Consider the following 13,890-nt stretch of genomic DNA (forward strand, 5'->3'; position numbering starts at 1 on the left):
ACCAGTAGTTGAGCATGTACCAATTGTTGTGAGGGTTGTTGATACCTTTTGTTCCAAAAATTGAACAAATAAAACCTATTGTTTGAAACATAAAATATCATTTTTTGTTAAGAAATGTACTAATATTGTAAAAAGTAACCAATCTGGTGATGCCATATCAGCTGCACAACTATTGGGTCCTCTTTTGGACGCCTATTCGTCTCACTTTTATTTTGCGCTGTTTTGGACACCTTTGCAAAAAGCATGCTGATGTGGCACCATACTTGATGATGTGGTGCTGAAAGCTTAGTTATAAGTAGGGGACTTGCCAAGTAAGCTACTATAAAAAACTGGAAGTGATTTGAGATTTTCACGTAAGATTTTGAGAAGCGCGAAGTTAGGGTGCTCAACTACTGGTGCTCTTCCCCTAGCTATTGATACATGTGAAATTTATTAATAAACTTTTAGTTATATTTTTTTTATTCCTTTAAAATTAATAATTGAAAGGTTGAATGTAAAAAAAACAAAAAAAAAACAATTATAATTATAGAAAAAAAAGAAAGAAAGAAAGAAAGAAAGAAGAGAGGGGCCTCCTCAAGATTATTACTCCTTACCTTGTGCCGAACCATCCATACTCCCCCTATTATTAGATTAGGGAAAGGGAAAAAAAATAAAATTTAAAAATAAAGACAGCATAAGACGACTGCTTTGAAAGCAAATTTACGCCCATTTAGGCAAATTCCGTAATAAAAAAGATAGGAGGAGCACCACAAAATAGTTTTCCTCGCACGTGAGTGACAGGTGTCTATAAAATTAGCCAGGAAGAAAGTCGTGAAAAATACCCGTAACTGCGTCGGGAAATTTTCCCGGGAGAATCTTGATCAAATATTCTATCGGGATATAACCTTCCGGCAAATCATATCTCAGTCTACAATCCGAAGAGCTTTCGTATGATATCTGTTAAAAGCCTTCACACCATCATCTTCGCCACGGACTTTATTTCTGACAAGCACGAATTTCTTTTTCTGGACTGTTGACAAATAAAACCTCAGTAGGTCTTGGGATCAAATCCTGAGAGAGTTGTTTGGGCAAGAAATTAGCCAAGATGAATGACGTAGATGTCTCGAAGCAGATCCAGCAGATGGTCCACTTCATTCGGCAAGAGGCCGAAGAGAAAGCAAACGAGATCGCCGTCTCTGCGGAAGAGGTAAGTTAGATTTTGATCGAATTCACTTTATACGCTTGCTTTGTACAACATTCTTTCTGTTACTTGAAATTGCTGTTTTATTCGATTATTTTGTCGGGAAAAAACAAAGCCCTAGTAGGTCTAATTTGTGGTCGATCGCTTTGTTATTTCGATAATGCTTGTATAGATTGGGGGAAAAGTATATATTTTTAGGAGATCTGATTTGTCTCGCGCAACGATCTAATATATGCATTTAAGTTGTTCGGAATTGATATATGTTTAGGGATTCTTAGAAGGATGAAATCGATTACGAGGAATTAGCTGGAATAATTTAAGGTTTTGAAAATTTTGTCTGTTTTGTTAACTAATTGGAGAATTGGATTCACATCACGCTCTCTGAATTTTGGCTTGCATGATGATCTACAGTACCTGCCAGAATTTACTCTGTATCGGTTTATACTTTATAGTAGAATCTTCCTCGCTCTGTAGCACAAATAGTTCATCGAAGTACTTTGGTCGTGGTAAAAGTTACCGTTTTCTCAACTACATGGAGATTTAAATCTGCATGCCGCTCTTTTAGCCACCAGATTTGAAATTGTGCCCAAGCAAATGGTGCAAATGATTTAAGTTACTGGGTATAACTAGTTTGATGTTTGTTTCTAGGGCAACATCTTCTCACCTTTTGTAATACACCAGGTTTGTTGAAATACTCAAGTTCTGGTAAATTTTTCTTTTTGACTAAATGAAAATCCATGTGATGCTCTGTTAGCTACTAGATTTGAAATTCTGTCCAAGAAAATGATGATCGGTCGAATAAGTTAGGTGACAGTTTCTTGAACAATATATCCCTATTTACCTGTGGGACAATTGGTTAATCAAAGGAAATAAATTAAAGTGCATTTTGTTGTTTTCTCAACTAAGATGCAAATCCACACGATGCTATGTTTTAGCCATTAGATTAAGAATATTGTCCAAAATATATGCAAACGATTGTTGTTCTCATTGTAGTGGATTGTACGTCTGAATCCTGACTGGCCATTTTTTCAAAGTGTTTAAGGTTCTCTAAATTTTGTTGTTGTATTGATTAGAGGGAGAAACCAATCAACATGACGTTATCTTTTAGCTACCAGGATTGAGAATTTTTCTTTACTTTAGTGGATTGTAGGTCTGAAATCCTGTACTAAGATGGAGCTGACTCGCAATTTTTTCAAAGCTGTTAAGGTTCTATAAATTTTGTTGTTGTCTTGATTAGATCGTGAAACCAGACAACATGATGTTATCTTTTGGAAGGACGTAAAATATTTTACTTTATGAAGTAGAACTGGTTTGTTTTTGGTTTCCAAGACAATATATGCTATTTGTAGTATGAAATAGTTAATTATGGAGACTTGTTGAAGTATTTTAAGGTTTATTTATTTCCTCTACTAAATGGACATGTTGATCCGCATGATGTTATTTTTGTTGGAAAGCCCTCTCTAAGCTTCATGTGGACTGGTTGTTGCTTGCATAGTTATCTAAAAGATTCAATTTATCTTCTTGCACGGATATTTGCTATTGGGATGTAGGTTGAAATTCCCATCTAGGTTAAAACTGATCACGAGGATTCGGCAAAGTGTTTAAAATTATGTAGCCCTCTCTAAGCTTCATGTGGACTGGTTGTTGCTTGCATAGTGATCTAAAAGATTCAAGTTATCTTCTTGCACAGATATTTGCTATTGGGATGTAGGTTGAAATTCCCATCTAGGTTAAAACTGATCGTGAGGATTCGGCAAAGTGTTTAAAATTATGTAAATATTGATGTTCATTATTTTTCAACTAAATTTTCTTGTAGGTTGAGGTGATTTTGTTTGAAGTCACTAGATTGAAAATCTTGTCCAAGCTAAATATCCAAAACCAGTACAATTAGTTCACTGCTCATCCGTTGGACAAAATTCACTTTTTTCATAGTAGGATAAAGTTGATTGCAGTACTGGTAATCATCAAATTACTGTGGTGCTAACACTTTGATATTCTCTTTAACTAATTGGATTTGTAGATTTACTTGGTATTATACTAGCTTGAAAATCCTTAACAAGTTTAATGTAAACAGGTCTTTACTTTCATATCAATCTGAAAGATCTAATTTACATGCAGACTTAGATGGCTCTTGGTTTGTTAGTAAATAATGTGTGTTTTCCATAGTAGAATAGAGGTGACGGACAATTGGCCAGGGTATAGTCTACTGTAAATTTTAGAGAAAAGCATCTGAAGGACAGATAAATCCTAAAATATAAGAAGCATTGTTGTTTTGGATCACAACTTCTTCATTGTGGTCATATATCCCATATTGCAATTTGAACATTGATGTTTAAAATTCCAATCACAGGTCTTTTTCAGAAACTTTCTTCTTACTTTTATGAACTTTGGAAGCCTTAAAACACATATTATTGTAAGGTTTGATGCAGACTGCTTGTTATTTGCCTAACGATTAAGAAGATCTACATTACCCTCCAAAATTAGTTTCATAGAAGTTTGCATGATAAAACTTGTGCGTTCCTAGGATAAAGTTGAGTGTGGCAAGTTATTAATGTAATTAAGGTACTGTAAATTTTGTTGTTTTCCCAACAAAGTAGACATGCAAATTTGAGGAATGATATTTTTTATGTACAAAACTCACAGTTCAGTCCAAGTTAGCAACTTAAAAGTTATAAACCACCAGTTATCAATCCATCTTTTATTCAGTTAAACAGAATGCAATTTATAAGCAATTATGCAAATTGATAAGCTGAGCAGGTAAATTAGAACAAATTCATCAAGACCTGGAATTATAATCAACACTTATGTATTTTATAATTCAATAAGCAATAGAAATAAGCATCCGAGGAAAAATCTGAGAGGAAAAATAAGTTTCAGTTTCAGCAGATAAATTTGTCAGGTGAAACCTTTCATATAACATGAACACCAAAATATCTGTGAGGCAATCCAGAAAGAGGTTGACCGAACAGAATTCATATCTGAAGCAAGATCTCAATCTGACAGGCTAAAAGATACAATAATCATGGGAATATGTTCAAATTGCTAATGGATAATGGAGAGAATGAGCTATAAGTATTTGGTATTTATAAAAAATTATAAAACTGAGAAAACTGCTAGCCCTTATGGAAGATAATGTGCTGCTAAGAACTCTATATTTTTTCCACAGCTGTAGATATTACAATGTCTATAGCTCTTCAAATCCTGTTTTACTTTGTAATTTCACTTTACTTGAACAGCCGGGAGGACAGTTATATTGACACTGTACAAGTCTAAAAAATAATTGCAGAGTCTGTGGAGAAATAAGTACAAATAAATGCTAGAAAATTTAATTATTTTGTGATGGCACGCACAGTAACCTTTCTCGGTTGTGTCCATTTTCTTAGGATTTCCACATATTTGTTCACATATCTACAATTTTTCCACTGTTTGTACATGACAAGAGTATTCATGATTGAAGAGTATACATGATTGAATGATAAGTTCTGCTTGAAATAATGGAGCTGTCAATTCCAATAATTGATAGCCAGTAAGAAAATAGAAACTTTAAATTTTATATAAAATACTAAGACATTAATTTGTCTTTTCAATGTCTAACAGCCAATAAGATATTGGTTAAGTATGTTTTTTTTGTTTTGTATAACAATATAACTACATGCTATGATGTTACTGTTGAAATTTTAAGAATAGAGAAGTATTTTGTTATGATTGATCTATTCAAACTAACTATTTGCTTGAATTGATTACAACAGAATCCCTGCCATGGCAGGGACTAATAAGAATGTTATCCGTGTTCCTGTTATTCACATTACTAATGAAGCATGCCTTTAATCTATTTTTAACGCCATCTTTTTATTGGAGGCTATTGCTGGTTCCCTGAACCGCCTTCTTTAAGATGGTTGATCCAATGAGTAAAGCAATGTAATGTCGAATTTCCCTTGTTTTCCAATGTCAAAGTTATTAGGAACTCTTCTAGATGGTTGAATAGGGTTCCTACAATAAGTACTTTCTGACTGTGGACCTCTTATTGTAGACTTGGATAGAATGTCTTGTGTTCCACAACTTTGGTTGGATTGGTTATCTTTTTCGAGCAACTTTTTTTCTGTTTCCTGTATATAAATGATAGCTTCATGTTAGTTAGCTATGTCATTACTCTTCTATTGTGTTCCCCGTTGATCCTTGTTGATTGCATCTACTATATGTCATTTGTCTCAGAATTTTAAATTTCTGGACTATGCTTCTTCTGTAATTCTACATCATAGATATGATTTGCTTCTTTCAAAGTTTCAGGTACAGTCTTTATATGTATAGGATAGAAAACCTTTTCCTAGCGATGATACAGTTAATATCAAGCAGTGTTTCATAAGAATGAGTCCAAAGGTGTCTAGGTAATGTCCTCAACGTTCTCGATGTCCTGCAGACTTGGGATCTTGGATGGGACATTCCCTTTTCTTGAGGACTGTACAGTCTGCTTCATTTGGTGCATAAAAATAAGAACATTACTATTTAAAAAAAATGCTAAAATTCATTCATTAGCCTATATCCTGAGTGCGCATTCATTAGCCCATGATCCTAATTTGGTTACAACAATACATGAAAAAACTTATAATTAGAAGGCAGAGACAATGATTTTGGTAAAATTTTGAATGAGGTTGATAGTATATGACCTGTAAATGACTTTTTATTGTTTTGTAAAATACAGGAGCCTTATTTTAAGTGCATGACTAATGGAGATCTTATCAATGGGGACAGTGATGATGGCATATTCAACAAAAACCTAATTAATTTGCTTGATTCATAGAAAGAGCAAGCCTATGTAATAAATGTCTAATTTTTATGTTTCATCCTTCTAATCTAAATCTCATCAATTGATGTTTTGGCTTGTGTAATTTGATATGCAATCTATTAGTAGATGCAATTTTACAATCGAGTTTGCATTATGCTTTCAAATCCTTTGATAGCTTAACATTTGTTGTTGCATGTATAAGGCAAAATCTGGATTTCCAAAGGGTTAAAGTTAAACTAAATGCACACACAGTCTTGTTTACTTGTCGGTGATATGATTTTTTGTTTGATATGATATGCACTTGTTCACATTATAAGGGGAACTTTTTTTGCGTGGACCTTACTGCCATTACAAAATTAAAGAATCGGAGGGAATAGCGAGTATGCACGAGTGAAAGCTTCTGTCTCCATCTAGACTGTTGACAATATATTCTACATGTTAAGATTTATCACCAGGAAGAATGTTTTTTCAGGAATTGAAAGTTGAGTTAGTTGCAGCTTGTGGAATTTGGAAAGAGTTTATGTATGAATAGGCTTGTACCTTTTATTTCCTTTTTGATTTGGTATGTTATCTTTTACATTGAAGGTACTAACTTTGAGTGGAGGTTAATGCAAATAAAAATTGTAGAAGGGGAGGGGCAGTGAGTATTCATGAGACTAATGTCTAGACAATGTATTCCACATATTAAAATTGACAGCAGGGATTTTTTTTTTCAGGAATTCAATGTAGAGAAGCTGCAGCTTGTAAAAATTGAGAAGGATAAAATTAAGCAAGAATATGAACGAAAGGAGAAGCAGGTTGAAGTTCGAAAGAAAATGTAATAACATACATTCCTTTGAATTATTGCTTTCATTTCATTATCTATTTTAGCACAAATTCTTTGTTCGTCAATTTGCTTTTTGCATATTTGCCTATTTTGTATTAGTCTATAATATATGTTCAACTATGATTGTGTTTTCATTACAAGAAGAACGTATTGCATACAGATCAATGTTGTATTCAGATGTTTTGTTCAATTTTCTTTATCCAAAATTTAAGTTGAAGGCAAATTCCAGTGAAGTCAATTAAATTATGATTTGTACAAGAGGATTTTCTATGTAAAATATACTGACATTTCTAAAACAATAACATTTGGCAGTGAGTATTCGATGCAGCTAAATGCATCACGTCTTAAAGTACTGCAAGCCCAAGATGATTTGGTTGCAGCAATGAGAGAGTCTGCAGCACAGGAACTTCTGGCTGTTTCTGATGATCACCATAAATATAAGCATTTACTTAAAGATCTGATTGTGCAGGTAAATAATAATAAGGTACTTTAAAAGAAAATTGTTCTTCTCGGCTGGTCTTTAACCATAAATGTTTTCCATTGCTTCAGGGTCTCCTGAGATTGAAGGAACCAGCTCTGATACTCCGTTGCCGAGAAGCTGATCATAGGCCAGTGCAATCCATTCTAGAAGAAGCAAGGGAGGAATATGCGAATAAGGCAAAGCTTCATACTCCACAAATATTTGTTGATGAGGAGACTTATCTTCCACCTGCACCTGACGCCGATACAGTTGGCCACTCTTGGTAATATTTTATTTGCAGTACTTCAAATGTTTATGGTAACAGGAACTGTTGTGCTAGTGTTTTGTATGTTAATAGTAATATTTATTTGTAGTATATTCCATGTGCATTGTAATGGGAGTTGCTCTGCTAGTGTTTTTATTTATTTAGAGATATTGAACTAACATAAATATTTTCAGTGCTGGAGGTGTTGTTTTGGCATCAAAAGATGGTAAAATCGTTTGTGAAAACACACTCGATGCAAGACTAAATGTTGTATTTGGGCAGAAGCTTCCAGAGGTATTTGTTCTGAAACTTTTAAGTTCATTTTTACTACATATCCAGTGCATGTACAGCTTTTAAGTTTTAACCTATATAGGTAATGTTTAAAAGAATTTCGAACTTTAAATAATGAAACTCACTAGCAGTTCTTGTCAGAGTAGTTTTTGTTGTTTTCTATTTCCGGTATCAATAAAGTATGTACCCAGTGCATATAGTCTGAATTGCTTACCCTTGTATGCAGATCCGTAAACTTCTCTTCAGCAAGGTTGATGTTTAGGGGTGCATTGGCCTCATAAACAGTTGCAGTAATATTATTCTCATGTTGAAATTTTGTATCGAATCTATTTTTTAATCTTCTATCTTGTCTTGAACTGAGTTTCAGTTCACTGTCAATTTTCACTCATTTTATCCGCCATTCTGAGACTCAAGAAGTGTAACAATTAGAGACATCTGAAGAGTACTGCTAAGCTAAATAAATCACGAGACCTGAATGATTTTCAAAAGTGTCTGTTAGTGCTGTGCAATGCAAAGTTATCATGTTTTCTCCAGGCTCTGCATATTACCTCCAGCTTGTTAAGGTTTGATTCCAGGTCAAATTCATTTTGTGGACTGCTGTATCTATTATACTCTTTATTACTTCTCATTGTGGTTGAGAGTGCTTCTGGTGGCATTTCTATTAGATGTAATCTGTTTTTATTCTTAGCAGCAATATAATAACTGTGATTTATGTTAAAGCAAATTATTTAAACCACTTATTTTCATAGCTTTGATATTGTTGGAAAAATCTCCTGCATTAGATGTTTTATGTTGAATTTTACTCCCAGCTGTAAAGCATGCTGATAATAAAATATGCAGATGATGCAATACTTTTGCACATGGAATAGTGCAACGACATCAATGTGATGCTCACTTTCTGAATTTAGTGCATCAATGTTCAAATCAATTTATATTATAGGCCCCCTTAGTAATTTATTTTTATGCTTTCATATCATGGTTATGAATATGAAATATGTTGAATCTGAATATTCTTAAGTACACCATTGACTTATGAACATGGTGGTCAAAACAGGCCATTTGTTATCATCAGTAGATGCAAAATTATTGTAGCAGAGTTTGTTAATAGTTTTAGGTGGAGTCTGGTAGTCCAAAACGATGGAAATATGTCTAGTTACAAACCAGTTCTGGGCTTTCAAAGGTTTTAGGTCATTTTAATATTTAAAAGCTTAATCAATTTCATGAATAAAAACTGGTAATTTTAAAAATCTTTATGTAAAAACAAAATTGACTAGTTTTGCCCCTTGGCTACTTTAAACTATTGGAAAGAAAAGGCCTAACAAACAAAAACCAAAAATCATTTTCAAATTATCGACTTTAAACTTAACAATCCACAAGATTTTATCATGTTTTTATAAATGATTTAAACTTACACAATCCATAAAATGAGCGAAGGAACGAACTTCAGAATATTGGAAATAAATTGTTCAACAAATCAATAGCCTCTACACACAATTGTATAACTAGAAAGTACGAAAGATAAGCTTTTCATAAAGTAATTTCAAATCTTTTTTTCATTTGTAATAAAAACGGAAGCTGCTGTTATTAAATAATAAATATTAAAATTGATGTGATAATTAAATAAATAAATAAAATTACATCATTTATTTGAAACCAATTCATTATAGTACTAAAAATATTTGATTAAATAAATAAAATTACATTATTTATTCTAAACCAATTCATTATAGTACTAAAAATATTTTATCAAATATTAAATACAAATAAATTTGTAGCACATCTAAGTTGATATAAATATATTTGTTTATATGTATTATAAATTGTCTTATAATATTGAGTTATGACATTCTTAAATACATTATTTGAATGTGTAATTTGAAATAAATTGTGTTTTAGTTAGCTCATAAAGGTGAGTAGGAAAGGATGAAAATGGGTCTGATTAGATAATTTAAATTAAAAGCTTGGGATTGAAGTTCACATATTATTACAAAAAATAAAACAAAAAAAGATTACCAAGATATTGATGTTTTCATTCCTTATTTCATTCAATGAAATAAGGAATGAAAACATCTTTATATAGGACCACAAAAGACTTGCCCAACGTGAATAAGACCAACTAAATCAATAAAGCTCAAATGACTTTATTAAATCCCAAGTTAAAAGCTAATTGACCTAATATAATATTTTAATAACCTCCTTTAATAGTCTATCTATGAATTTTGCAAATTTGTCAAGACTCAAAGACTTGGTAAGCATGTTTGCAATTTGATTTTTAGTTGGACAGTATTGCAATATAACAAATTCATCTTCTATGAGTTGTCTTGATGAAGTGACAATGTAGTTCCACATATTTGGTATGTTCATGCAAGACTCAATTCTTTACAAGTTTGAGCATTCCTTGATTGACACAAATAAGGTTCTAGTATCCTAAGTCAAACTGCTTCACAAGGTACTTCTATTATATATTGATAATCTATTTTAGTTTAGGAAAGAGTTATTGCATGTTGCTTCTTGTTGGTCCATGTGGTTGCACCCATGCTAAGACCATGAACATAACTAGAAGTAGATTTTTTTGTCATCTATAAAACCTACCCAATGTGAATTTGTAAACCCACATAGCCTAGGCTCTTTGTTTCTACTATATAGAATGCAAGGTCAACTGTCCTTTCCACATATCTCATCTCATCTTTGCTATAGTCCATTGTTCTATCTTTGGTGTTGTCATGAATCTAGAAATAACATTCATAACATAGCTCAAGTTAGGTCTAGTCAATGTAAGATATATCAGGGTCCACTCATTGACTTGTGAGGTGCTCGCTAACTGTCTTAAGAGTTAGTTTTGGTTGAAAGTTTTAGCCCATTATTCATAGATGTAGATGAGAGTTTGCAATGAGAGTTTGCAATATGTCATCCCCAATTCATCATGCAAACTCCTGACATATTTGGATTGTGAAACAAAAATATTGCCACTTGTTTGCCAACTTCTAGACCTAGATAGTAATATAGGAGGGTTAAATCATTCATGTCAAAAACATTACTCATAGAAACAAATTTAATTTGTTTAATGGTACTTACCTCGCTACTTATAATAGTGATATCATCTACAATTATGACTAGTAGAATGAGATCATTACCTATGTTTTGATGTGCAAATTTTAATATGGATTTTTCCCTAGGTTCCTATTTGAGGCCATATAGGGATTTCTTTAGTAGACAAACAAGATGCTTCTTTCCTAAAACCTTAAAAGGCTTTTCGTTGAGGCATATACATTTCTTCCTCCAAATCTCCATTGAGGAGGTATTCTTCAAATGCATTTAATGAATTGCATGGCTAAATTGAGCTACCATAGCTAGGACTAATTAGATAATGTGCAACTTTTCTATAGAAGCAAATGTCTTTTTGTAGTCAATGCCTTTTCTCTATGAAAATCCTTCAACCAATCAAGCTTCCTCATGTACCATATGTCTTGTACTTGAGGGTTACAATATGAGATTGATTATAATTTAGACAATTTTATTTCATAACACATTTTTCTTTTTGTTGAAATAGGGACATCAATACATAGTGCAAAAATATTTTAATTTCTTTTTTCCCTTTCTTTCTCGATGTTCGTGGAAAAAACTACATTCCTTAAAATATATAAAAATAAGTATAATAATCAAATTAAATATATTCAAAATTATACTTTTTGAAAAGCTTCCTTTTGAGATCTATAATCCTACAAATTATCCTATCATGTCAATTCCATTTGCTAGTCCAACCTAAGGTTTGAAACAAAATAATGAGGAAAAATTGAAGACCAAGGTGGAAAGGTCCATCTAAGAACCTTCATTTAAAGGAACCCTTCAAACAAAGATACCTTTCATGACTAAAGAAAATATTAAAATATTATAAATTTAAGGGATCTTTAAATACCTCCATTTGAAGGTGACTCTGTAGTAACTTCAAATGAATGTGTTTGCTAAAAAAATTCTCCATACTCATGCAAATGTTTTCCTTACCTATTCCAAAAATGAGCAAAAATTATGGACCAAGGTGGAAAGGTCCATCTAAAGACCTTCATATGAAAGAATTTGAAGTCATCCAAGGATCTTCATTCAAAGGTAGCTTTCAAGATTTAAGAACATATTAAAATAATAAAAATTTAAGGGACCTTCAAACAAAAGTTTACTTTCAAATGATGTTTGCTACAAAAATTCTCTCTATGCATGAAATGTGACACAAAATTAAAAATATAGGTTTAAAAAAAAAAGACGATGAACATAAAAATAAAATAGAATGCAAACAAAGAAGCTTTAAAAAAACATGTTCAATGACTTAGCCATTGACACAATCATATGAAGAAGATGAGAGAGTCATATTATTTAATAAAATTTTATTAACTAATAAAAAAATATATAAAATGCATCTCCTAAAATGAAGAGACACCTTGAAGAGGTGAACCCTCAAGCTAAGAGTCATTTCTTAGCTTGCTCAAGTCAAAGAATGGTTTCATCCAAAGATATTATTTATTGGACCATTCTTAACCAATGAAGAGGAAATGAGTTTTCAGTTTTCTATTATAATATTAGAAATCAGGGTAATGCATAATTATAATAAATAAATGTTAGTAGTTAATAAGTTAAATTTTCTTTTAGAAATTATTTACAAAATAAAAAGACTATATATTATGAATAATTTTTTCTATGTAATTGAAATCAATATATTCTAATTTTAATTTGTGAGTTTCATTATGGTATTAAATAAGGTTTCATAAGAAACCTCTTTGGACATTTAGTCTTGCTGGTAATGAAATCTAACAGTGAAGACTATGATCAAAGGTTTTTATTTGATGATTATTTGGGCATTTTTTTCTATAGCATCGAAGTAGTGAATCCCACATGGCAATCAACTATTCATTTTAAGAGTATGTTTATTTCAAATTTTGATTGATATAGTATATTAACTATCTTTGAGGTCTGAATAGAAGGGGCAAAATGAGTTTGACTTTTTTTTTTCTTTAAAATAAGATTATATTGTTTTGCACTTATGATTTGAGCATGTTGATTGACATTCAAAATTAAAGATATTTTAGGACAACCATAATTTGGTAGAATAAGATAAAAATAAAGTGATATTTTTTAGTTTAATAAAATTGAAGGAGAAGAAGTAAAATCATCTTTATTTAAATAGAAAAGGAGTTAAGTGTGAAGTAAAATAAGATTTTTGAATTTGTTTATTTATAAAATAAAAAGTTCATATATATAATTATATCTAAAAATATAATTGTTTGAATATAATGTTGGCATGAATAAGGACATATTGTAGCTAGTTCTTAGTTAGCACCTCTTTACACATGCTAAGTTTACTTAGGATAGCTTAGTTATCACATGGAACACTCATTTAATATTATCCATGTTAGTTATCTTAGGTGTCATACTTCATTGTTTAATAATGCATCATGCATTAAATTTTGTATCAAGGGTAGTTGTAACTACCTCATCATCTCTTGCTTATTTAAGCAAGGCCATTATACATTTGTAAATTATCTCAATATCATTTTTCATTTCCTGGTGAAATATTTATCTCTCTCTTTCTATGGAAATTGTAGTTGTGATCCTAGCTTGGGAGGGGCACAACTCCAACATATGAATAATGTCATAAAGGTGTACAACTTATTGGAGATATAAGGGTTTTTTTTGTTGTAAGGACGCATTTTCATTTGAGCCATTGTCTATTGAGTCATTTTATAAGCATAAAATGGACAAGTTAACTCTTTATATGCCAAGCTCAACAAATGGTTTTCAGACCTAGATAATTAGATACAATTGTTACTAATCAAAATATATTTCTTGGATATTGTTGATGGTCCTATGACAAAGCCAAAAAACTTCAGATGAACTCAAAAAATGAAAGGTCGAAGATAAGAAAGCCTTGACAATTATTAATTTGGATTTATCTAAACCTCATTTCATCATTTAGATATCACAAAATCACCTAAAGTAATCTATGAAACATTAAATACTTTGTTTGGATCCAAAGATGGTATTGTAGAATTAACTACAAACCAAAGATTATATGGATTAAAAATGGAAGAAGATGAAC

The 13,890-nt window shown here is 31.6% G+C and overlaps 1 protein-coding gene across 1 annotated transcript; it reads left to right on the forward strand.

The window, feature by feature from the left end:
* Positions 1 to 902: 902 nt before the first annotated feature.
* On the forward strand, positions 903 to 8,529 carry LOC131034415 (V-type proton ATPase subunit E). The gene is made up of 6 exons (XM_057965892.2): positions 903 to 1,186; positions 6,680 to 6,780; positions 7,102 to 7,258; positions 7,339 to 7,532; positions 7,709 to 7,808; positions 8,032 to 8,529. The coding sequence occupies exons 1-6, from the start codon at positions 1,085 to 1,087 to the stop codon at positions 8,065 to 8,067; spliced, it is 690 nt and encodes a 229-aa protein (XP_057821875.1). The 5' UTR covers positions 903 to 1,084; the 3' UTR covers positions 8,068 to 8,529.
* The last annotated feature ends 5,361 nt before the right edge of the window (positions 8,530 to 13,890 follow it).

This window comes from Cryptomeria japonica, chromosome 5 (assembly GCF_030272615.1).
Source record: "Cryptomeria japonica chromosome 5, Sugi_1.0, whole genome shotgun sequence".
Taxonomy (NCBI): domain Eukaryota; kingdom Viridiplantae; phylum Streptophyta; class Pinopsida; order Cupressales; family Cupressaceae; genus Cryptomeria; species Cryptomeria japonica.